At 42.8% G+C, this 22,229-nt stretch overlaps 2 protein-coding genes across 7 annotated transcripts in view; one reads left to right on the plus strand and one right to left on the minus strand.

The window, feature by feature from the left end:
• The window catches only part of CLEC16A (C-type lectin domain containing 16A), a 57,869-nt gene extending 45,551 nt beyond the window's left edge, over positions 1-12,318 (minus strand). For 5 of the 6 annotated variants that reach the window (XM_014267506.3, XM_074553058.1, XM_074553061.1 and 2 more), the window contains exons 1-7: positions 12,093-12,317; positions 5,834-5,962; positions 5,022-5,155; positions 4,125-4,273; positions 3,370-3,475; positions 1,418-1,541; positions 366-540 (exon numbers count right to left, since the gene is read on the minus strand). In XM_014267506.3, coding sequence (XP_014122981.2) covers positions 366-540; positions 1,418-1,541; positions 3,370-3,475; positions 4,125-4,273; positions 5,022-5,155; positions 5,834-5,962; positions 12,093-12,172 — 897 coding nt within the window. In that variant the 5' untranslated portion in view covers positions 12,173-12,317. Of the gene's footprint in view, positions 1-365; positions 541-1,417; positions 1,542-3,369; positions 3,476-4,124; positions 4,274-5,021; positions 5,156-5,833; positions 5,963-12,092 lie in introns of all 6 variants that reach the window. The other variant, XM_074553059.1, reaches the window with a different exon arrangement.
• Positions 12,319-13,248: 930 nt separating this feature from the next.
• DEXI (Dexi homolog) lies at positions 13,249-21,691 on the plus strand. The gene is made up of 2 exons (XM_005487648.4): positions 13,249-14,242; positions 21,030-21,691. The coding sequence occupies exon 1, from the start codon at positions 13,715-13,717 to the stop codon at positions 13,994-13,996; it is 282 nt and encodes a 93-aa protein (XP_005487705.1). The 5' UTR covers positions 13,249-13,714; the 3' UTR covers positions 13,997-14,242; positions 21,030-21,691.
• Positions 21,692-22,229: the final 538 nt, after the last annotated feature.

Below are 22,229 nucleotides of genomic sequence, written 5' to 3' on the forward strand. Positions count from 1 at the left end.
ATAGATTTTTAGACCATGGCCAATTTGCTTTTTCTGTTTTTGCCAGAAGACAAGTTAGCTTATCAGAAAAGGAAATCACACATCTCCCAGTGTCACAGAAATTTAAACCCTGTTCCAAATTTGCAGTTCTTCTTGGTCTCCAGCACTGTGAGCTTTTAACCACCATGTCACCCAAAGCAGCATTTCTTTGGTGGGCTCCAGAATGCTGTGCTCTTGAACTGCATTTCAGGCTATTTCCTCTACAGCCACCCTCTTTAAGCTATTTCATGTAAACCACACACCATATATCCAACTGCCCAAATCACTCTGCACACTGAAAGCAAGCAGCACCTTTGAGAATTCACTGTTTGCAGGTATTGGCTTACCTTGTCTTGATTTACTAAGGAATACACGTAGAGGGGAAGAAAGAGCCTATTAAGCAGGTGGTCTGTCAGCACATCATTTAAAAATTCACAGTTAATGATAAGGATATCATTAAGGTAATGCAAATGATCAAGATGTTCTGCTACCAGGTCACTCAGTTTGCCCCTATTTCTGTGCCTGAAAAGAGAGCAGAAATAAAAAATTACACATGATCAATTATGATAGGGAAAAAATAACATACATCCCTGCCACAGATCAGCTGGCTGAGGTAAACTGCCCAAAGAAGATGTTTCAGTGAAGCCAGCTAATGCAACTGTTACACAGCTGCCTGTATTTTCTTTAGGATGCACACATCAAGTTTTTGCCCCAAGTTTTCACAAGAAAACTTGGTTATTACAAAGCTTTGCTTCCATTGCCAGTCTTTTCACAAGCCAACTACAAAAATGAAAAGATTTCTTTTCCAAAAATGAAAGAAGAATTAGGTGTTGTATTGAACACCTACCTCTTCAGGAAAGCAAGAAACACACGGCCACTCTAAGGTGGGGATGGCAAGACAAACCAAGAACAACTTGAATCAACAAAGTATTTCTGTAGTTGACAGTGGAATATTACACTGTCATGTCAGGTCTGACAGCTCACAATCAAGTTCATATTTCTAGTTTAAATCCTTTTCCCAGAACCTTTTCAGAAAGCTCTTCTAATGAGATGACACAAAGAAAAAAGGATGTTAGAAAGACAAAGTTTCTAAGATTGAGAAGCACAAAATGCCTGTTGTGTCTTCTGGATAACTGCTATTTTTAGCAGAACAAAACAAAGACAAAGAAAAGCTTGGTGCAAACACTAATTTACTTGTAGGGATAGCAGCACAGATCAGGCACACAGCACTGTTTCCTTGAAGAATCACTAAAAAACTTTAAAGAGTGAAAAGTCTGAACTGCCTACATGGGAACATATCTAGAAACTAACTTAACTGGACTACTACAGACAAAATGAGCACACCATTGACATCTGGGCAAAGCATTTGCATTCAAGAGGCAGCACTGTAAAAGCTTACTCTTCATCAGTCTGCACACAGTTATCCAGCTCTATCACGTGGCTGCCAATAAACCAGACGAGGTTGGAGAAATAAGGAACTGCAGTTTTATCTCGAATGTAATGCAGCATAGGCTGGTTGTCCACTGAAGAGAAATCATTAAAAAGAAAAATCAGTTGCCAATATTTTTTATTGCTTTTTAAGAAATATAATAAAATATCTTTTGAATTTGATTACATGCTAGTTTTCCATATGAGTATACACCTGACACAATCTTAGGCATGAAATGGAAATCTACAAAAATGCCACATCAATTCTTATCTGGCTTGAATGAGCCTAATGTTGATATATTTACAGATGTCTGAAAAGAAACAAATCTAGTGGAATCCAGAAAGGTTCTTTTAGCACATTATTTATTAAAAAGAAGAGAGAAGCGCAAGAATAAAGCAGTAATGCTGAGAGTCAAGCTAGTTAGACTTACATGACACTGCATTAAGGAACACAGGAATCATCAGTGAAGGAAGGGCAAAAGAAACAGACAACAGTTAACAGGATTAGGAACTGGGATAGTGACATCCTCTAAAAGGGTTTAAAATGCTAAAGCACAAAGCATCTAAACTAAAATATACAGGGTAGCAGTTAGAGCAGAATATATGCAAACAGGTAGTCAGAAAATTATCAAACCTGAACATCTGAGCTCTGCCTTTAAACTCTAACCATTATATCACTACAGCATTCAATGAAAATTCTAGAAAAGTAATTTTTAAAATAAAAATACTTAGTCACAAAAATATATCACAAATAGGATATGAAGCCTGTAATCTACTTTTTTTTTTTTTGAGTTCATATTTGCACTTAAACAGTTCCTTCAAGTAGAAGTACCAAGTGCTCATTTCTTACACAAGAAAAAGTGTTGCAGCCAACACTGTAAAGATCCTATTTGCTATGCAGGCTATCCAGTCATTTGCAAAGCAAACAGCTCATTGTTTTACAAGAGACCTCATATGCTTCTATGAAGACTGTCAAACCACTTCTTAACTGACAGACAGTTGTGTAAATTCAACATGTAATTTAACTTAAAATGGACTAAAGAACGAGAAATCCTGCATGAACATATTGCATAATACATATTACCTTACAGCATGCTGATTTCAGAGGTAGAAGTTCAGAATAAACAATTTTTTTAAAGAGAACACTGTGAACAGTTCATTAAAAATCTTAAATATCCCAAGATAAATTTAGGGGGAAGTGACTTTTGGACATTGGGTTTTAGAGAACACATTCTCAAAGCAGTGCTAACTTCAAAGTTCAGCCAGGTTTCTGATGTTCCTGCTGAGTTTTGAAGACCTCCAACAATAGAGATTTTTCTCTGGAAAAATCATTGCAGGGCTCAACTACTCTCACAGTGAAGCTTTAGATATTTTCCATATGTCCTACTGGAATGCCCAGCAGAGGAGTTTGAGGCTGCAGCCTCCTGGGAATGGTCCAGCTCCTCTTGAGACTGGAGGGACTGCAGCACCTACCAGTTCTACAGTCATTTTAATGCACTTCCAATCCAAAATGGAGCGATGGTAGTTACTGCTTCATACACCACAAAGCTCAATTTTGTGAGTAAAAGATAATTTGTATTCTTAAAACATACTGGTTTTGGGGTTTTGTTTGTTTACTTTTTAAATATGGTCACATTCTGACCTCTCTTGGAAAGGAAGCTAAAGTTCCTTGTGTATGCCTGACATTTTTGGGTTTTTTTTAAAACCAGTTTCATTGGTGAGAAAATACTATTTACAAGTACCTATTGCAGGTTTGGGATAGTTGTCACAAAAGTAAAAAATGTATATCTGAAACTTGTCAACATGCTAAGCTTTTCAGTCTCACAAAACAGACAGAAAACCCTCACAAATAAATAAGTGAAAATCAAACTACAATGAAACCAGATTTGCACACATACCTTTTTTAATATATAAAAAGCATACCTTTGTAGACATTTAAGGTTATAGTCCTAACAGCAATCCTGACCATGCTTTCGGGGTGGTTAAAAAATTTAATAGCTTCAGTGTACAAAGCAAAGTCATTAGTGTGCTGCAACAAGAGGAAAGAAAATATTTATCCATTAAACATGTACAGAATATGGATTCTGTATAAATTTTGTTTTCCCTATATTAACTTGGTATCTTTACCTTCTACTTAAGTAATCAAAATGATTTTACAATGCACATTCAGCTGCATGTGTAGCTCGGCATTAAAATGAGCTGCTTTAAGCACCAGAGCTTCCCAGAATAACTGCACACACAGCCAGTGCTTCCATGCCCTCTTCTGGCAGAAAGCAGAGTGCAGAGGAAAAACCCAGCTCAACTTTGCCCTTTCAATCAGCTTTTTGGACTTTGACTAAACCTCTTAGAACCAAGTGATGCAATAGAAAAGATCCTGTTTATGAAAGCACAAGAAAAGAAAGCATAAGTAAGTTGAATTCTCAAGGAAGCAGACTTTAAAACTACTGAAATGAGCCAATGTAACACTAACTTCCAGATTTTTAGTTTACTATAGTTGTAAGAGGACAAAGCCATGCTTGTGCAGAGATTCTCACAAACAAATTCACAACCACTGGCATGGCCATTTCAAAAATAAATGCAAGACATTATGAGACAAGAGACTAAACAGAGTATGTGCCACACTCCTATCAATTTCTAATTCAAGTCCTCATCATTATACTGCAACTTTCTTTACTTACCTCATTATAAAAGAAATGTACAGTATGATTATTGAGTTTCAGGGAAAGAGTTTTCAAAAACGATATGTAATATGCCATGATCTCTTCATCAGAAAAGTCAAATTTGTGGACAATAATAGAATTCACATGGTTATTAGAGAGCAGGTAGTCTGAAAAAAAAAAGTATTTACACAGGTTTAACCAAAAAAAAAAAATCACAGTGGTAACAGGCTGTATTTAAGGTGCCAGCTAGAAAACAACAATCTGATGCTTGAAGATCACAATTTTGAGCCAAACAAGTGATGCCTTTGAGCATTAATATAAAGGATCTGCTCCCCACAAAGGTCTTTGCTCTCAAGAACAAGACAACTGAGAATATACTTCATCTTAGTCAATTCAGGTAAACTCCACAGCTAGTAACACTAAACTCTTTTCCTTCCCAAGTCCCAACTGGCAAAGGTTTGATGATAACTTTCATAACAGTTGTGGAATACTTCAAATTACATAGAGGATGGAGAATTAATAATTTGCCAAAAACTTTGAAGGAACCTCCTGTGGCTGACTGCCAGCACCAATGATGTCAGAACAGTTACAGTACAAATTACACACCAGAGTTTCACCACATGACCTGTGGCAGCAAGTCAACATTTCAGATCACAAGTAATTTGACTTAAGGAATCCCCTGGAACATGGTAAATGCTTGTTGTACCAAAAAACTACTTTTGCACCACGGAAAATTTACATTCAAAGGTATTGTGGAATCAGTTTACACCACATTTTTGGTAGCGTTCAATTTAAAAGACTGTCAGTAATTCATAGTTCTGTGCAGAGGTACTCGGACTAAATTTCATTGAATGAAAGGGAATCCAATCAAATCTAGATCACTTCATCCTAAGCAGTTTGGAAGTGTGTCCTTACACAGGGATGTTTCATGGCTGATGTTCTCAAAAAGGATGTTCAGAGTCTGCAGCAGCTGCACACACACATAACGACCTGACTTCTGACGCAGGATGTTCAGGAAGAACTCAAACATGTTCTTCTCCAAGAAAAAGCTGAAAGAAAATCAAGATGTCATTAAATCACATGTTGTAAGTAACATGAACATAATTTGGCTAGGAGCAGGGATAATTCAAGGCAACTTTGACAAACAGCATGTTTCGCTTTTATGAAGAATTACTTTGCAAAGTTGCACATGCATAACAAAAGAATATCTTTCAAAACCCTTAAATACTAAACAAGAGGGCTTAAAATTGAAATTATGCAGAAAAAAAGGTATCAAGTATTCAGGGCTTTTCTTACTGTATTTTTAGTACATTCAATTTATCAGGCAGCTCTAAATACCACAGCTAGAATTTGTGATATCTCAGGTAAATTGAAGCAATGTGATATTAGAAGTACTGAGTAAATCTGGACCCTAAAATAGGTTAGAGTTCATATTTATATCAAAAGAATGGAGAGTCAAACAAAAGCAGTACTTGAAAGGGGCTCTGGAATCCAAACACTTAGAAGCAGCAAATTCCTGTATGACATGAATATGAACCTGCTCACACATCTACTACAGGAAAAATTTCTTTACAAACATACAGTCATGAAATGCAGTCTTGGAGGAGTTCACAGTAACAGGAACAGAACTCCTTGGGGGAGTTAACAGGAACAGAACTCTGTACAACTCCAAGCATTCTTCAAGCACAAAAGCAGAGTCCCAGAGAGAAGGGGCTCAGGATACTCACTCAAACACTGAGCTGTCATTCTGATCCCCCCAGATCAGGATCTCCGTTATGGAACGAATGGTCTCCACCAGCAGGTTGCGGTTGTGATCCGTCACAATCGTGTTCTTACTCAAAATATGGTACATGTACCTAACAGGGAAAAGAAGCAAAGTGATGAGCTGTCCTGCCACTCCCACAGGCACCATGTTTGTCCTTCACCACTGCACCAACACAGACACACACATATGCACACACCAGGTCTAACAGTTGGCCAACTTTTAAATCCTAAAATTTCCTTCTAATACTGATGCAGAGAGAAAAGTAATTGTTAAACAGAGTGACAAAGGGAACAAACATCCCCCAGCCAGGTGAGTTATGGGTGCTAATGCAAATGTTAACATAGAACCAGAAACTCTGCAACTGGTCCCAAGGTGCTTCTTCTGTGAATTCCTTTGGAATATGTTGAAGTCAAAGGAGTGATGAACAACAGCAATAGAAAGAGAAGAAGCAGGTAAGCATGCAGCAGCTGATACAGAAAAGTGGCAGTGAGGTCCAACCCTTCTCTTGAGCGCCACGAGTTCAATCCCTTCTCCTGCCAGCAGAGCCCCTCGCTGACTCACATCTACTCTGATGTTCAGTATCAGGACCCTCAAAGACCATTCGTTCACCTTGGCAAAACTTCATCATCCTCTGAGCACTCCCAGAAATCAGTATTGCCCAGAAACACTGATTGGAAAAGGGGTTAATTCCAGCTTTATCATTTCAGAAGGCAAGAGTTTAAGACTGTCTAGTGAAGCTTTAAAAAGGGTATGTCTATATCACAGGTGACAGGAAGCTATAGGGAATGCAAGCCCTTCAGGTTTTAAGTCTCAGAATGTTACTCTTCAAAGAAGCAAGTTTTTGCCAAAGTAAGTTGTTACATCATATTCTAATAAAAGCACAAAAATCACCACTGCTTCTCTCCCTCTTTTTTTTTTCTTTTATATAGTGATTAAAAAAAGGGTAAATATAAGAAAGGTGCACAGTTTTGAAAATAAATTAAAAAACATGAGGGAAATTCCATGTCATTTTTGAACTGCACAAGTCTGGATTTCTAAACACAATTCCTATATTATTATGTTATGATTGTACTGAAAACCAGGAGTAACACCTCAGCATTTCTGTGCAAATACTCACAAGCGTTTGGAAAGGATGACTGATTTCCCATATTATTAATCTTGCCATGAATAGTGGAGTTAATCAAACTTCCAGGATCTAATTCTGTGAAAACAGCCTGAGTCCTGACCCTGGGGCAGCCTTCATTATTGTTTTGAATTCCATGAAAGTTTGTTCAGTGATTCAGACTAAAATTTTAGGAATCTCATTAATAGAATTTTGCCAAGCTTTTGTAAGGTTCCAAAAAACACAGTGCATTTCTAAAAATAAATTTTGGGGTGTCTGGTTTATGGCTTAAAGTAAGATGTTTAGGTCAAAAAACAGACTTGAAATTATGTTCCAAAACCAGGATTCCCATCAATTTTATCAACACTAAAAAACTGAATCATTGCACTGGGCAAGCATGCAGCCAGAGACTAAAATGCCATTTAACTGAATACTCATGTGAGGCTGCTCCAAATATTTATCAGACTTCCAAAGACAAGACAAGATATTACCCAGTTTCAGAACCTTTTGCTTGAACTCAAGAAATCTCTCACAAACACACAAGAACTTTGATCGTATTTACAATTTATTCAAAATCTGTCAAATTTGGTTTTGGGAGCCTTCAACCACTGAGCTGCCAGAGCTGGGCAGAGTTTCCCAGGATCTGCAGCAGAAAAGTCTGTCCCCACAAGCCATGCAGGGAACAGGTGCTGTTTCAGAGGAGCTGAGGGTGAAACACTCTGTGCTCACTGCTCTGGATATCACTTCACCCTCAACCAACAATTGTGCTGTGTTGAGTATTGCCCAAGGACACGAGAGGTAAACAGCCCTCAGGAGTCCACAGCTTTCACAAACCTGAAACCACGCTCCCTTCCCTCACTCCCCTAATCAGCAAAGCCTGCACTGCATTCCCAAAGCCATGACCATATCATAGATATCACCAGCCAGCAAAAAGGAGGAAAAAGGGAATAGGTGGCAGAGGGGGGAGAGGTGGAGGGGGATTTGTCTTTTCTTTATCTTTCTCTTCAGTAAAAAAAAAAAATTCTCTCCCTCTTCATAGTGTTTTCTTTCCCCCCTCCTAAATCAACACTCATTTTCAAACCCAAACCAGTCACTGATCACACTGAAACCACTCTAGGAAAAGCTGATTCTCAGCTGTGTCCTACAGTCACAACTGCCTGGTCACGGGCTGTACCAGAACAGTCACTGAACAGCAAAGAGCACCTGGAAATCCTCTTCCACTAATCTGAGATCCCAACTCAAGGTTCCTTCTGTGCACAGACAGTGGGACGGCTCACAGTGAAGATGTGAGAATTCCTGGGGTTTCTAAATCGGCACACAAGCCCCGGAAAAGCTTCCCATTAGGGCACTTTGTGCATCATCAGGACAGTGAACAAAAGACAAAGCACAAACCCAGTCCCTGCTCTGAGGATGCAGCAGTTAATGGAACAGAGAAGAGAGAAGAGATGGCAATTAGATCACTTCATTCCACAATCATTTTAACAACTTCCTGAAACAGTTAGTAATTAATACTATATTACTTCACATATTTTAGACTATTAATTTGAAGTCACATAGAAATTACTGCATCTGTGAACATGTATTTCTCATTAATAAGTTATATTATACAAATTTGGGATTAAAGTTTACTCCAGCAGTAGGATTTTGGGTATGGGATGCGGTGGGAAGAATGACAAGCTATTATTTCATTTTGGGAGCCTATGGAATGTAAAGCATTACAAACACAAAAAGCAAGAAGCATTTAATAATCAGAAATACATTACCCCAAAATTTATTTATTTAGTAGAAGCATTACTGCAAATTCCTTATTCTGCTAAGGCACTGATGCACTTAGAGGAAACTTGGGCTTCACCTTCAAGCTATTTCTTTTTATTTCATTTTTTATTTATCCTGTTTGCTTGAAAATGTACAAGGAAACATACACATACTTGCTTCTCTTTACAGACATGTGAAATACCATATTATGAGAACATGAAGCATCACACAAACCCAGTATCTTTGTATTTAGGTAAGTCTTTAAAGGCTGTCTCTAAATGCTGATTACAGAGGGATCAGGTTTGTGCTTCAAAACACAAAAGTATCAAAGAGGAGACTTTTGTCTTCTCTATATCTGGAGACTGGGTTTAAACAAAAATACATCATGCAGGAAGTGCCAAAGCACTCAACACCATCAGAACCAGTGGGAGATGTTGTCAGCAACTCAACAAACCCAATAAAATTCTGAACATTTTTCTGGTTAGAACCCATGCTCAAAGTGGCAACATAGTAACTGGTGAATATTGTAAGTGCATACTAATGACATTCCTACTCAATACTTACAAAAATACACTGGAACAGGTAAGAGTTTAAGAAGTCAAGCACTCAAACTTTAAAAGCCCAGACCTGCCCATAGCAGGCTTGCTCCTTCACTGCCTGTGACCAGGTAATTGCATGTTGTTCTCACACAGGACACCTGATGCACAGCACAGACAGCGCCTCAGGAAATGAATCACCCACGGAAAAGGACTTCAAGCTCACCTTCATGGCCACTGCATCTGACCAAGGCATGGGAAATGCTCAGCACCCAATTTTAGTGGCATGGAACCTTTGTGCAATCACAACACAATTAAAATACCGAGTGCAGAAGCAGCCATGGCAAGTGAACTTGACAGTAGCAACAGGGCTGTGTAAAATACCACAGAAAAGTAGGGGCAAAGTCTGACTTAGAAACAAAGACACACAAAAAGATCAAGTTCTCTGAGAAGTACCTAGGCAGCGAGTAGCACTGTGTCATCCTCCTCTAGATGGCATTTCAGAAGTTAGATTAAATTTTAACTGTTTTCCCTAGATCAAGAGACTGTATAAAAACACCCAATGCAAAGAGTGTCATAATTTTCCTTCAGCCAATCCACTCTCTGGTGTGTTTGCAGGAAGACTGAACAGCAAAATTTCAAAAGCAAACCTCAAACAAACTGCATTAAAGCCGATGGGAAAGATCCAGCACTCACTGACCAAAAGCAGTAATGCTGCTGGCATCACTAAGCATGTGGATTGTTTACAATTTAGACTAAACTCTGCCTTATGCATGTTAAAAATCAAAAATGTTCCCACAAGGCTAGCCCAGACTGATTTCACCCCTGTAACACAGCACAATGTACCCTTTGCACACTGAGCTAACCTGTAATGGCAATGCAGGTGTGTTGTACTCAGCTTCTTCATATGGAACACAAAATGGGACTTTGATGAGTTGAAAAGATAGAAGGTAAACAGCTTATCTAGTGTGCTTACTGAGACTTTCTTTCTTTCTTGACCCCAAAACAAGGGCTCTCTCACCTTTTTCATTCTGTTACTTGACCCACTCCAATACTTGGAAAAGACCTCAATTTCACCTTTCCTGTTGGCACCCAGCTAGAAGCTGAAATTCACACAGTTTGGATAAACAAGCACTTAAAACATACATAGTATAAACAGATCAAAGTCTTATCTGTCCTTTGGATATGACGATTTCAGATTCATAATTATAGAAATCACATGCAACAAAAGCAAACAGACCAAAGCTTGTACTTCAGTAGGTAAATATATACTTCAGCTCTCTAATAACAAGCCACAAACATTTACAGCCCAATTCCCCATTGCTACAAATGAGGTAAGGTGCTATTTTTCTATTCTCTGTGGCCCCAACAGATCATATGGACACATTTTTCTGACATGTGAAAGTAAGCCTCAAGTCTTGCTCTTTTTTCCCCCCTAAACTTAAATTCAGTTTTTTTAAATTTCATCACGCACCAGCATTCTTGCTCTATCTTCACATCAAAGTCAGGAAGAGCTTAAGCTCAACTAATGCTGAGCAGTACACAAAAACTGGATGTTCAACAGAAGATTCCTATGTTTACATCCGAACATGACTTTTCCCCCTTTTCCCTGTAAAACCAGACTACACAGGCGTGCTAGTCTGACCTACAATACTTTCAAAATTATTTCTGCAGTGCTACTGCCTCATTAGTTTTGTATTCATGGGCTTGAGTTCCGTGTCTTTGGTAAAAAGCATTGCATTTCAGATAGTCTTGCTCATTTTGAACATTTTTCCAGTTTAGAGACAAGGACCAGAATCCATAAATCATCCTGATAAAACAACTGCAAGATCCAAATCCCGTACAGGGCATCCCGCCCGTTACTGTCAGAACCCATTCATGTCCTCCTTGCAAGATGACTGAAAAGCACAAAGCACTTTTTCTCAATGAGCTACATAGTCACAGTGATTTCATTTAGAAAATGCTTCATGTCTCAATGACCTCCTTTTCTCGTTCAGTACAAAGAGAAGCTATCAAGGTGGTTCTCATTTTTCTTGCAAGAGCGGAACACTTAAATTGGAACAGGGAAATTAAATTTTTTATCCCTTGCCACCCTTCCAACTCTCCAGCGGCGGAGCTGGAAGAAAACTATTCCACCTTCTGCGGGCAGCAGTAACACACGGCTGTGGGGCTGCAGAACGCACTACAGCTCTCTAGCTCAGAGCTTTCCTTCTGCAGCAGCGGCTGCGTCCCGCAGCGCCGGGCACACCCGGCCCGCCGTGACTCACGGCTGCCATGGACCTCCCCTCGCACCGGGAGCTGCACTGCCCACACCCCGGCTCCAGCCCCGCGCCTCAGCCGCCAGCAGGAAACAAACAAAGTTCTCTCTCTCCAGGAATGCGGTATTTCTTGTATTTATCACGCCTTGCACTCTACCCCACCGAAGACTCTGTGGCATTGCTAAAAACAAAACAAACACGCATGGCAGCCGGAGTGTGACATTACATGACGAACTACGTCTGCCCTGAGGACTTTCTGGGACGGATGGGCCGGTTTCCGTGAGGCGGACACCAGACCTCAGAGCCTCCGCCAACCGGGGACTGCTCCGGGCGCTTTCCCCTCAGGGGAGCTGCGGCAAAACGCCCCGGCGAGGGCAGCGAGCGCCGGGGGAGCGCCGTCCGCCGAGCCGCCCTCTCCTCTCCCGGCCCCGCAGCCGGCTCCGAGGGAAACCTGCCCCGAGCAGCTCTGCGGACGGAGCCCGGCCACAACCGCCCCCTCCGAGCCCCCTCCCGGCCCCGCCACCCTCCGCCCTCACCGCCGCCCCGAGCCCGCGGCCGCCCCTCGCTCACTTGAGGTGGTCCAAGGAGTGGATGCTGCGGGAGGCCTTCCCGTGCCCGCCGCCCACCCAGCTGCGGGAGCGGCCGAACATGCTGGCGGCGGAAGGCTGCTCCGGCCCGCGGGCCCTACGGCCTCATAGCCCCGCGGGGCGAGCGGGCGACCGGCGGGCGGGGACCGGCCCGGAGCCTCGGCGGCGGAACCGGCGCGCAAAGCGCATGCGCGGCCAGGGCACGCCGGAAATCGCCGGCCCGGCCCCGCCCCCGGCCCGCGGACTGCGAGTCCCAGGCAGCACCGCGGGGGGCGGGACCAAGCCCTCACACGGGCAGGGCGGGGCGGGGCCTGCGCGGGGCGCGCTCTGGGGCCGGCTTGCTTAGAACAACATAAGAGAGTAAAAGGCACCCGAACCAGAAAAAAACCCAAAACACATTAAGCGTCTAACGAGTACATCCTAAATGTGTTGTAATTTGAGGTAAAATTTGGCCCCTGCCTGACAGTCCTTGTTCGGCTTCCATAGCCCAAACGAAGCTGTTCTGTGGGGTCACTCCTGTGCTGCAAGACGCAGCGTCAGAAATACAGCTGCTGGAATTTCCCTTGCTGAGATTCTTCCAGTAAGGATTTTAAATCGGCCTAAAAATTGAGGAAGAACAAAGAGAAGGGGACTCTTGACTGTCTTGATCTAGTTTTGGATTTTAATTTTTTTTTTTTGCTTTAGCCAGAGAAATAAACTAAATCTATGTAAAAGCTGAAGAGTTTGTCAGGCAGTGTCAAAAATGGACCGAGTTTAAAATCCCACCTTCGGTTATATTTTGGTATAGGTAAAGCCTTGGTCAGCAAAGAAGCACCTGCACCGCAGCCGAGAGGGGCAGGAGGGCCTCGGTCACAGCAGAGGTCGTGAAACAACTTCCAGGGGCGAAGGCACAGCCCCAACCTGCCCGCGCTGTCCCGCTCCGCAGGCTGAGGGCTGCGGCAGAGCTCGGCAGGCAGGAGTGCGCAGCCGAGGGTCGCGCAAGCGGCCCCTGTCCCCTGCAGCCCCCGTGCAGCCTCGGCGGGACCCCAGTGCCGCCAACGCGGCGGTGGCGGCGGCGCCCGTCACGGCCGCCCCGCGCCAGCAGCAGCGCGGCGCTGGTAAACAACGGCGGCGTGCGGCGGGGCAGGCGCGGGGCGGGGAACGAGGGGCGGGCGGGCAGCACGGTCCTGCCGCGCAGGCCGGGCTCGCTGGCAGGTGCTCCGAGCCCAGCTCCCAACGCGCCTGCGGGCTCCTTCCGCAAAGTTTGCGGGCGGCAGGAGGAGGAGGAGGGAGCCGCGGCGGGACTGCAGTAGCCGGGCTGGACATGCCGCTGAGCAGCCTCCTGCCAGCGGCGGGGCTGCGGCAGCGCCGCTGAACCCGCGCTGGCCGCTCGCCCGCCCGCCGGGCGCCTCTTCCTCCGGGGACTGAAGGGACCGAGCCGGCCGCTCCGCGCCCCTGCGGGGCTCGCCTCTTCCCGGAGTCTGGATCCGGCTTCTCAGAGATTCTGCCCTTTGTTGCCACCGGGGCTGCGGCGTACAGTCCTGCCCCGCTCCCAGCTCCGCCGCGGCCGTCCGCCTCCCCGCGCCGGCCGGGCGGGTCGGCTGCCCCCGCAGCCCCCACGGCTGCATGACCGCCGCGGTCTCCGCACGTCTGGATTCGGTGGAGTCCTGGGCCTTCCATGCGCTGCTGGTGCTGCCCTATATGTTTTACGTGGGCTTGTTCTTTGTCAATGTGCTGATCCTGTACTATGCCTTCCTGATGGAGTACATCGTCCTCAATGTGGGCATCGTTTTCCTGCCCGAGGATATGGACCAGGCTCTGGTGGATCTGGGGATGCTTTCCGACCCTGGCTCCGTGCTCTACGAGACGGACAGCGAGCTGGATGTGTTTGACGGGTACTTGGAGTGACGCCCCAGGGCGCTCCAAAGCGACTGAGCTCCGCCGCCGCCTGGCCCGGGGCAGGGGCCCGGCGTGCCCGCATGGCCTCAGCTTGGGGACCGCCGCGGCCCCGCTGCGCGATCCCGTCGCGGCTCCTTCTGCGCAACATCTTCCCGTCCAAATGGCACCCGCCCCGCCGGTGCAGGGGCCAGAGGGGCGGCCGGGACCCGCTGCCGCCGGGCAGGCCCGTGGAGAGGCAGAGGGCTCGCCAGGGAAGTAAGTAATTCCTCAGTGTCCGGCCGGGCACAGCGGGCACGGCGCCGGGGACACGCTCCGCCGCAGCTCCCGGCGCGGGCGAGCGCTGCGGGCAAAGGGCCGGGGCCGCCCCCGCCGCTTCCCTGCCCCGCAGCGCCCGGGGACAGCGACCCTGTCCCCCGGGACTCCCCCGAGCCACTGCAGCTCTGCATGGGGGGCTGCCTGTACTGCCGGGCAGCAACTTTGCTGATCCGGTCCTGAAAGCAGCCCTGAATCGAAACGAGCATCCCGGTTAACATTTATTACAATTCGGAGACCTTCCTCGAGCCAGAAATACATCTTAATTTGCTGCCCTTTAAAACCACTCTCTTGGATAGTGACAAACTACCCAGCTCACCATTTTAATTGTAGCACGAGGGTTTTGCTTGATCAGGTTTTTTTTGGTAGTTTTGAGTGATTCTAAAAGTCTGGAAATGTAAGGATTTAGCATTTTAAAACACTGAAATGCATTTGGGAAGAAAAATTACTATTTCTAGCTAGGACTTTCTGTGCCAAATGTATGTTAATGAAAACATTCACAGTTTAAATTAAAATGTGTTAGCAAATCTGCCAGCAGATTTTTTTTAGCAAAATATTGTCTGTAAATCTGAAAACCAGTTCAGGATATATTTATTTTTCTGTTTGAAATGATGGAAATAGGAAATTCAGTTATAAGGTTACAAGTATGAATTCAGTGACCACACTACAGTTAATATCAAACTATTTTAACCAGTCTTCTAATTTAGCAAACCCAAACAAACCTTTCCTGTAGTTCTGTCCTTCACATAGGTTAAAATTATCTCCTGAATATTTCTAGTCAGATTATTTTAAAAGAATTAGCTGATTTTGGTCAGTAATTTAGAAGGAAAAACTGGACATTTTTGGTGTTGGAGTAACATTGATTGCACAAACACAGCTGAACAAGGCTTGGCCCAAGGCATGTGGGAGCCTAACAAGGGAGTGAACAGATTTTGTTGCTACTGAAGAAATCTCACTGCATATAGTCACTGCAAATGGAAGTGTCTATGCCTGCATTTGGTGGTCCATCCCAAGCAACTGGATGAGAGTCCCTTCTGCTAGAATAGAATGTGTGGAGCAGCACAATCCTCCCTACAAAACACCATTGACTACTTTTGTGGTTGTCTCCTTCTTCAGCTGGACAAATAACACACATGATCTGCATTCCAGGAAAGAATTTCCTAAAAATTGATGGTAACTCAAGTAAAATCTTTGGTGCTAAAAATTGTATCCATTTTCTTCCTCAAAATACCTTTCCCTAAACTCCAAATCTTAGTGCTCCAATGCTATTTAGTAGATGGATTAAAAATACTTTTTTTAAATAACTTTTTTTTTCTGTCTAGAATTTGTTTTGATGAGTTGTGTCTAGTTTTCAGGAAGACCCAATGAGAGCATCAGACACAACTTTCCTCAGTGGGAAAAAAAAAATTCCTACTATACAAATATCATTTGTTATGAGCACATTCAGTTCCATGGAGATTATTTGGCTTCTTAAAATTTTCTTTCTTATTAATAAGATAAGCAGCTCTGGAAACTTCTTGATATTCCAACTATAAACCCCTCCATATGCAGAAACCAAAATGCAGAGGTTTTCTGAAAGCTCAGAACTTACTCCTTTTTTACCCACAGGAGCTCATGGAGCTCTGCACAGCTCCACCCTTGACCTTTCATCTTTTGGAAGCTGTCAAGGTAGATGGTGGTTTCCATTGAGAATCACATCACAAATCCCAAAAGTTTGATCAATTCTTAGGCAGCAAAAAAATTACTGTGTTTCATGTATTTATATATTTAATTATACTTAGAGACATAGCAACCAGGCTACAAATTGCATAATTATTTAGCTACCAGGCAAAGCCACAGTGTTACCACCATGATGAGGGATTTGAGTTCATATCCTCTTACAGGTTTCTTCACTGTTCTGTGCCATTCCTCCTCAGCAGTTCTGTAGCAGCAAAGCAGGCAGAAGAGGGCCCTAATTTGGAGCTGTGTTTTCTGCTTTGGGAGCAGCACTAAGGCCCTGAAAGGGAAGATTTAGATTCTTGTGGTGCCTTGCCTGCAGTGACCCAGTGCTGTGTGAGTGTTAACCCCTGCCCTCCTGGCCTGGGGAGGTTTCCCTTGCACCCAGAAGTGCTGAGGATTCACAAGACACTGCAGGAAGAATGGGTCTGTTTTGCCAGCAGTGATGAAGAATATGTAGGCCTACTCTTTGCATTAAAGAGCAGGGTTCTTCATGTGACTCACCAGTGATTTCTGAGAGCAGGCAGAGCGCTGTGATTATCCTGAGCTGAAACCTTGCAGCGTCCTCTGTGCCTCACACCCTGCGTGAGTGACGTGTGACGGGAAAACAGAGGGGGCAAATCCCAGGAGGCCCTTCTGCAGTGTGAGGAAAGGCTGATTTAGATGTAAAAATAAAAGAACTCATGGATCAGAACAGCTCTGTGCTCTCAGGCAGCAAACCCCTCACTTGAATAAACTCAGTAGAAGCGAAATGATGTTCAAGTTCCTGAGCAAAACTGGTGGCAGAGATTGAAGGCAGACATAAGTAAGCAGCTGAAAAATGTTTCCTGGCTTATTCAAATGAAGAAATTAATCTGTGTAAACTGAACAGAATTGAGCTTGTTTTTGTCATCTGCTGTTTTTGTGTGAGTGTTTCAGGTTATTTAAGATATATTTGAAGACCCCTGGAATAAGGTCATATGACTATTCTCATACTTTCAGAAAATCAGATGTGACTCATCACAAAGTACTCCTATCAGAAAGAAAATGGGCAAAAGTAATCAATAATGAGAACTGAATGAGAAGACTGAATTTATGTAATCTTGCAGTACATGCTTTACCTGTATTTTTTCATAAGATGAATTATGATGAATATCTTCAGTGAGCAGAATCCAGCTCTCAAAACCTGTGACTCAGCACTTCCAATGAATGCCAGTATCTAAATTCTGAATCAAAAAACCCCAACATAGCTTAACTCTGCAGCTCATCAATATAGTGCCAATTAGAACTGCAGCTCAGTGTCTGTGAGACAGCCACCCCCTGTGCCTGTGCTCTGAAGCAGAGATGTCCTGCAAAGGACAGATCAGAAGAATGATGTCACTGGCACTGTCAGGATACATTTAAATGTACCAGAATCTACTTCCTAACTTCTGTCTTTTCAGACTTCAAATATTAAAAATACTGAACAGAGTGGTTTGTTACTTATTTTACCTTGCCAATTTTCACAATTTTTCCTCTTTTGGTAGAGATCACCAAGGTGATTTGTTGACTCCATGATGCAGCTCAGTTGGCTGTTTTATGGGTTACAGTAGCAACAGGATTAAGAACAATTGCTCTTATTTTTAGAACCATGTTTTGAATTTTTAGCTGTTACTAAAATTAAAAGAAGTCCAGTGTTCAAACTCACCTGACAGCTCTGCTTTAAAGAAATGTGTACTTAACAGGAGTTCCATTCTAGATGGAAGGAAGACAAAATCAACATTAATTGTTCACCTGTCCATGCAGACTCATTAACCACAGCCATGGACAGTTTTCTACCAAATGCATTTATTTATATAATGTCAAGAGAGTAAGCAGATTTTTTGTTTCCAAATGGTGCTGTAAATAATGTGAATTAAAATGAGGCACAGAAATTAGAGATATGTTCAATTTTTGATAGACATAGTTTGGGCCTGAGTATTGCATGTGTTAAGAGCCTCGGCCACAAGTAACTTTAAAAAATAATTTTTTAACAGTCTGTGGTTCTTTCCTATAAAAATCAAGCTTTCAGTAATAAACTTGCTTCAATAGGTGTCAATAGCCAATTACTACTTTTAAGCTGTCAAAGGAATTAAGAAATAAATCCAATTTAATTCTTCATGTTTGTTTCCTCTGGAGGAGAGACAAAGTGACACTCTAGTTCAGCTAATAACTATAAATCCTAAAATAGAAGAAAAGAATAATTTGTTTAGAGACATTTAGTCTCTAACTCATTGCATTTGCCCCTCATAATGATCCTAGCTTATAAGGAGTACAGCTATCCCAAAGGATTAAATATGCACAAGTTGCTAAATCTTTCCAGTTGCTCAGGGAAACTGTCTTACTGCCTTTCTTTTCAGAGTTGAATTTTATTACTTTGGCTACAGATTAGGAAGGAAAAATAGCTGAATAGTTTGAATGATGCTCTCTGAAGACACAAGCATGTGTCTAATATATGTGATGAAAAGGGCAAAGAAAAATAGAAGCCATGTATGGGAAATAATGGTATAATGGAAAATGATGATGTGCACTGAGTGAGGGATTGCTGGGGAACCTCCAGGTCAGTTCACAGCTGAAGGCTAAATATTCTTTTGTAGGGCCAGAAAGAAAGACCCAAGGGTTGCCCAGGCAGTGGAGCCTAAATAGGCCACTAGAGCTGAAACACTGCTGCAGAAAGTGAGGAAACAGAGAGCAGACAGTGTCAGGGTGTGAAACAGTCACACCATGTGCCCTTAGCTCCAGCCTGCATTGTGAGGAACAGTAACTTCAAAGGCAGAATTAACAAAGATACCGTGACTGAGCTGTTAATGCGAGAGTCATCCTACAGCCATACTGTTCAGGGCTTGCAGGTATGTTCTAGGCTATCGAAAGTTCTAGTTCTGAGATGTAAAAAAATATTTTAAAATATTTTCCATCTCTTCATTTTCCAGTTTTCTGAAATTTTTGAAGTTTTCTGTTAAAAAATAGGTTCTCATGAAATTTGAGGGACAGATTTCTAATCTGAAAATAAGAAAGGCAGGATTGAATATCCTGGCCAATTGCATAATTTACACCCCATTTAATATCTGCCACAACAAATTACAGTCTTGGAGTAGCAGCCCTACAGTAGTGTTTGGAACTACCATTAGACAGCTTTACCCTTTGCTTTGGAGCCCAATACATTTTGCTGTGCTATTTTTAAGTCAGCCTAGAATCCGATCTACAGTGCAGAATACTAACAACCACACTGAACTGTCTGCTTAGATCAGTTTTTAGTTCCACTTGGAAAGCAATCAGATAAACATGAAATGAGTAACCTGGTAGAGCTGCTGTTCCCCCTTTTCATGTCCTCATTTTGAGAGAAAGGATTTTGAGCAGTGTGTGCTGCTGACAGACATTTGACAGAAATGCCTCACTGGACACAAAAGTGCCTCTTGTTTTGACCCAGTATCTGCAGTAAGTGGCACACAGGAACATGGAAGTGTTGTGATGAGTCAGACCACGATCTCACAGCCCTGTGTTCCACCTCTGGGAGAGCTCCTGTCCCTGACCAAAATCTGCAGGCTGCTCTCTGTTCTTTCCAAGGCAGAATGCAGGATGTTGGATGGCACATTGCTGCCCAGCCCTTCAGCAAATGTTTTCCAAACCCATCACCCTTTGCCCACTCTGTGTTATGAAATCCCTCTGGATTTCCTTTTTATCAGTACATGATCTGAATACTTGAAAAAGCTTATTTTCTGCAGTCTGGAAGATTTCTCTATTCATCCTCTTCTTTGAGTCAGTAATGGTGATGAATAAAAATTGGCCCCTGGTATACTCTGCTACTGAGTTCTTTCCTACCAAGTTGTATTCTTTGCTTCCAATCTTTTAATCTGCTTTCAATCCATAAAAGAACCTTTCCCCCAGTCCTGTATCAACCTGTTTGCTTTTGGCCTCCTGTAACACCTGTGTTACTGACACTATTGCTGTGTCTGTCCAAGCTCATGCAGAACTGTGACATCTGATTCCATTCTTCATTCAGGCCCAGCCAGGGGAAGGAGGGAGGAGCTGTCCATTCAGAGGTTGCTGCACACAACAAGGAATGTCCTGAGCTGCAGGCAGCCAGGGGACCTGCTCATGCTCTGTGCCTCAGCTCCTCCTCAGCACACACTCATGCCAGCCCCCTCTCAGAGCTGCACCATTCCACACCACACTAATGAGCTTTCTGTAAATCACAGGACCAGATCAATGCTGTCACTAGTGCCCAGCACCTTTGTAGTCCACAGCTCTGGTTCTACTTAAAGGAATCTTCTCAGCTTTGTATTTACCCCTGATGATTGTAAACAATCACCTCCTAATAGCAGTGGGATTTGAGTCAGTCAAGGCAAATTAAATAAACTGGGGTAAAGCAATATAACAGTAATTTATTCTTGGCAGTAAGACCAAGAAGTTAACCCAAAATGTTCTTTAGCTCTGTAACTACTTACCAGTGGATCCAAAATAGTTGGAACAATGCAACTCTGAAGCAGAAGAGAAAGTGACCAAAATCAGAGACTACATCAAATGTAGGCAATACTTAATTAACATGATGATCCAAACAATAAAAACACTCTATTGAACAGTGTCTAGTCAAGATAGTAGCCATTCAAACATCAGTTTTAATTAGTAGGTCTAATGATATCAAATCTGGATAAAATAGGTTACCCCACTGTATGCCACAGCTGTTTTTACTCTTAAGAACATCCCCTAGTAATTGATGTGATGCACTGTAGTTCTTACTCTCACACCCCTCACACTGGTATCTTCATGGCTTTGTTAAAATTCCTAAGGACTGGTGGGCTCTGACATGAACAGAAACTGTGACATTGATTTTTCTGAAAGGTTGTGCAGGTCTTTACTTCTCAAAGAATTATTACCTAGAGTCACAAAAGGTTTTGATTTTTAATTTTTTTTTCTAATAAGTCAACAACATGGTGCTGTATGTCACATACTCAGTGACTTTTCTGTCTATTTTAAGTATAGAGGGTTACTCTGTATTTATGTGTTTTCTTTTAAACAGATTCATTAAACATCTGAAATGGATTATGACCAAGTCAATGGATCAAGTCCTGGAAAGAAACTGTACTCTGAAATGTAGAGATGAAAATAAGGACCAGAGAACCAGAAGAGGAGTTGTCATCAGACCTTGTCAGTTGTGACTTCTCTTCACGGTCTTTGCCTCTTGTGTGTGCACTTAGTGCAGTGATTCATGCACCATACTGGGCTTCCATGGGTAATTCTGGGATGGACAGTATGAAAAAATAAGATAAACTATGTTCCATTGTAACAGAAAATCAAGATGTTACCCAGATTTGATAAACTTTTGAATGAATACCATGTCACCCAAATGGACACACTCTACATATAGCTTAAGCCAGTTTTACAATCACATGTTGAAAATTCTACCAGCCAGTAGTTCAAAAGCAATGCTTTCTCAGGGGAAAATATGCAGGAGTGACTGAAGGAGGTTCTGTTCAGGGAGTATAATGGCAAAAACTGTGCTCTAGTAAGATATTTTATTTAAAAAGAGAGTTTTGAAATAGATCAGAGAGTGAATTTTATATAAGTCAGGTGGATTCATTATTTAACACAGGATACTTTGCAGGTTGTTTAAGCTCACGTTCCTATGTGCAGATGTGAAAGCAATACAATAAAGACTGACCTTTTCCATGAAAAATTAAACAGTTGTGTTGGAGTTGTTCTTCAGTTTGAAAAGAAAATAATTGAAATATGCTTTCAAGGAAATTCCAGTTTTCCTGCAGGTACATGCAAGTAGTTCCAGATTGCTGAGATGGCCAGGAGGTAGGAAACCTTTCTCATGAACAGCTACTTAAAAAATCAGACCTGAACTGAAACATCAGGCACTGTGTGTGGGGAAGGGGGGTAACCCACATGTTATTAGGTTTTGTTTTATTGTCATTATACTTTTTAGAAAAGACTGATTTTTGTAACTCTGCAATTTTTAAACTGAGTTGATGTATCAGGAACGTTTTGGATAAAGCAGAACTGAAAACAATTCTGCTGACACTCTGCATGATGTGTGTCCTCTGCAGTCTGTGTCTGCCATCTGCTCCCAGCGTGGGCTCCTGCTGCACACAGATGGTGTCAGGAGTCTCTTCTCAGCCAGTATGAGGAACAAGAGGCTGATGGCTTAGATCCCCCATGAAACAATGACAAACTTGTGTATCCTGATACTCCCAGTGTGTTGCATTCAAATAGC

Source organism: Zonotrichia albicollis, chromosome 16, assembly GCF_047830755.1.
Source record: "Zonotrichia albicollis isolate bZonAlb1 chromosome 16, bZonAlb1.hap1, whole genome shotgun sequence".
NCBI lineage: Eukaryota > Metazoa > Chordata > Aves > Passeriformes > Passerellidae > Zonotrichia > Zonotrichia albicollis.

Bases quoted from the DNA above. Each gene is read 5' to 3' on its own strand.
- DEXI (XM_005487648.4), top strand. From the start codon at position 13,715: ATGACCGCCGCGGTCTCCGCACGTCTGGATTCGGTGGAGTCCTGGGCC.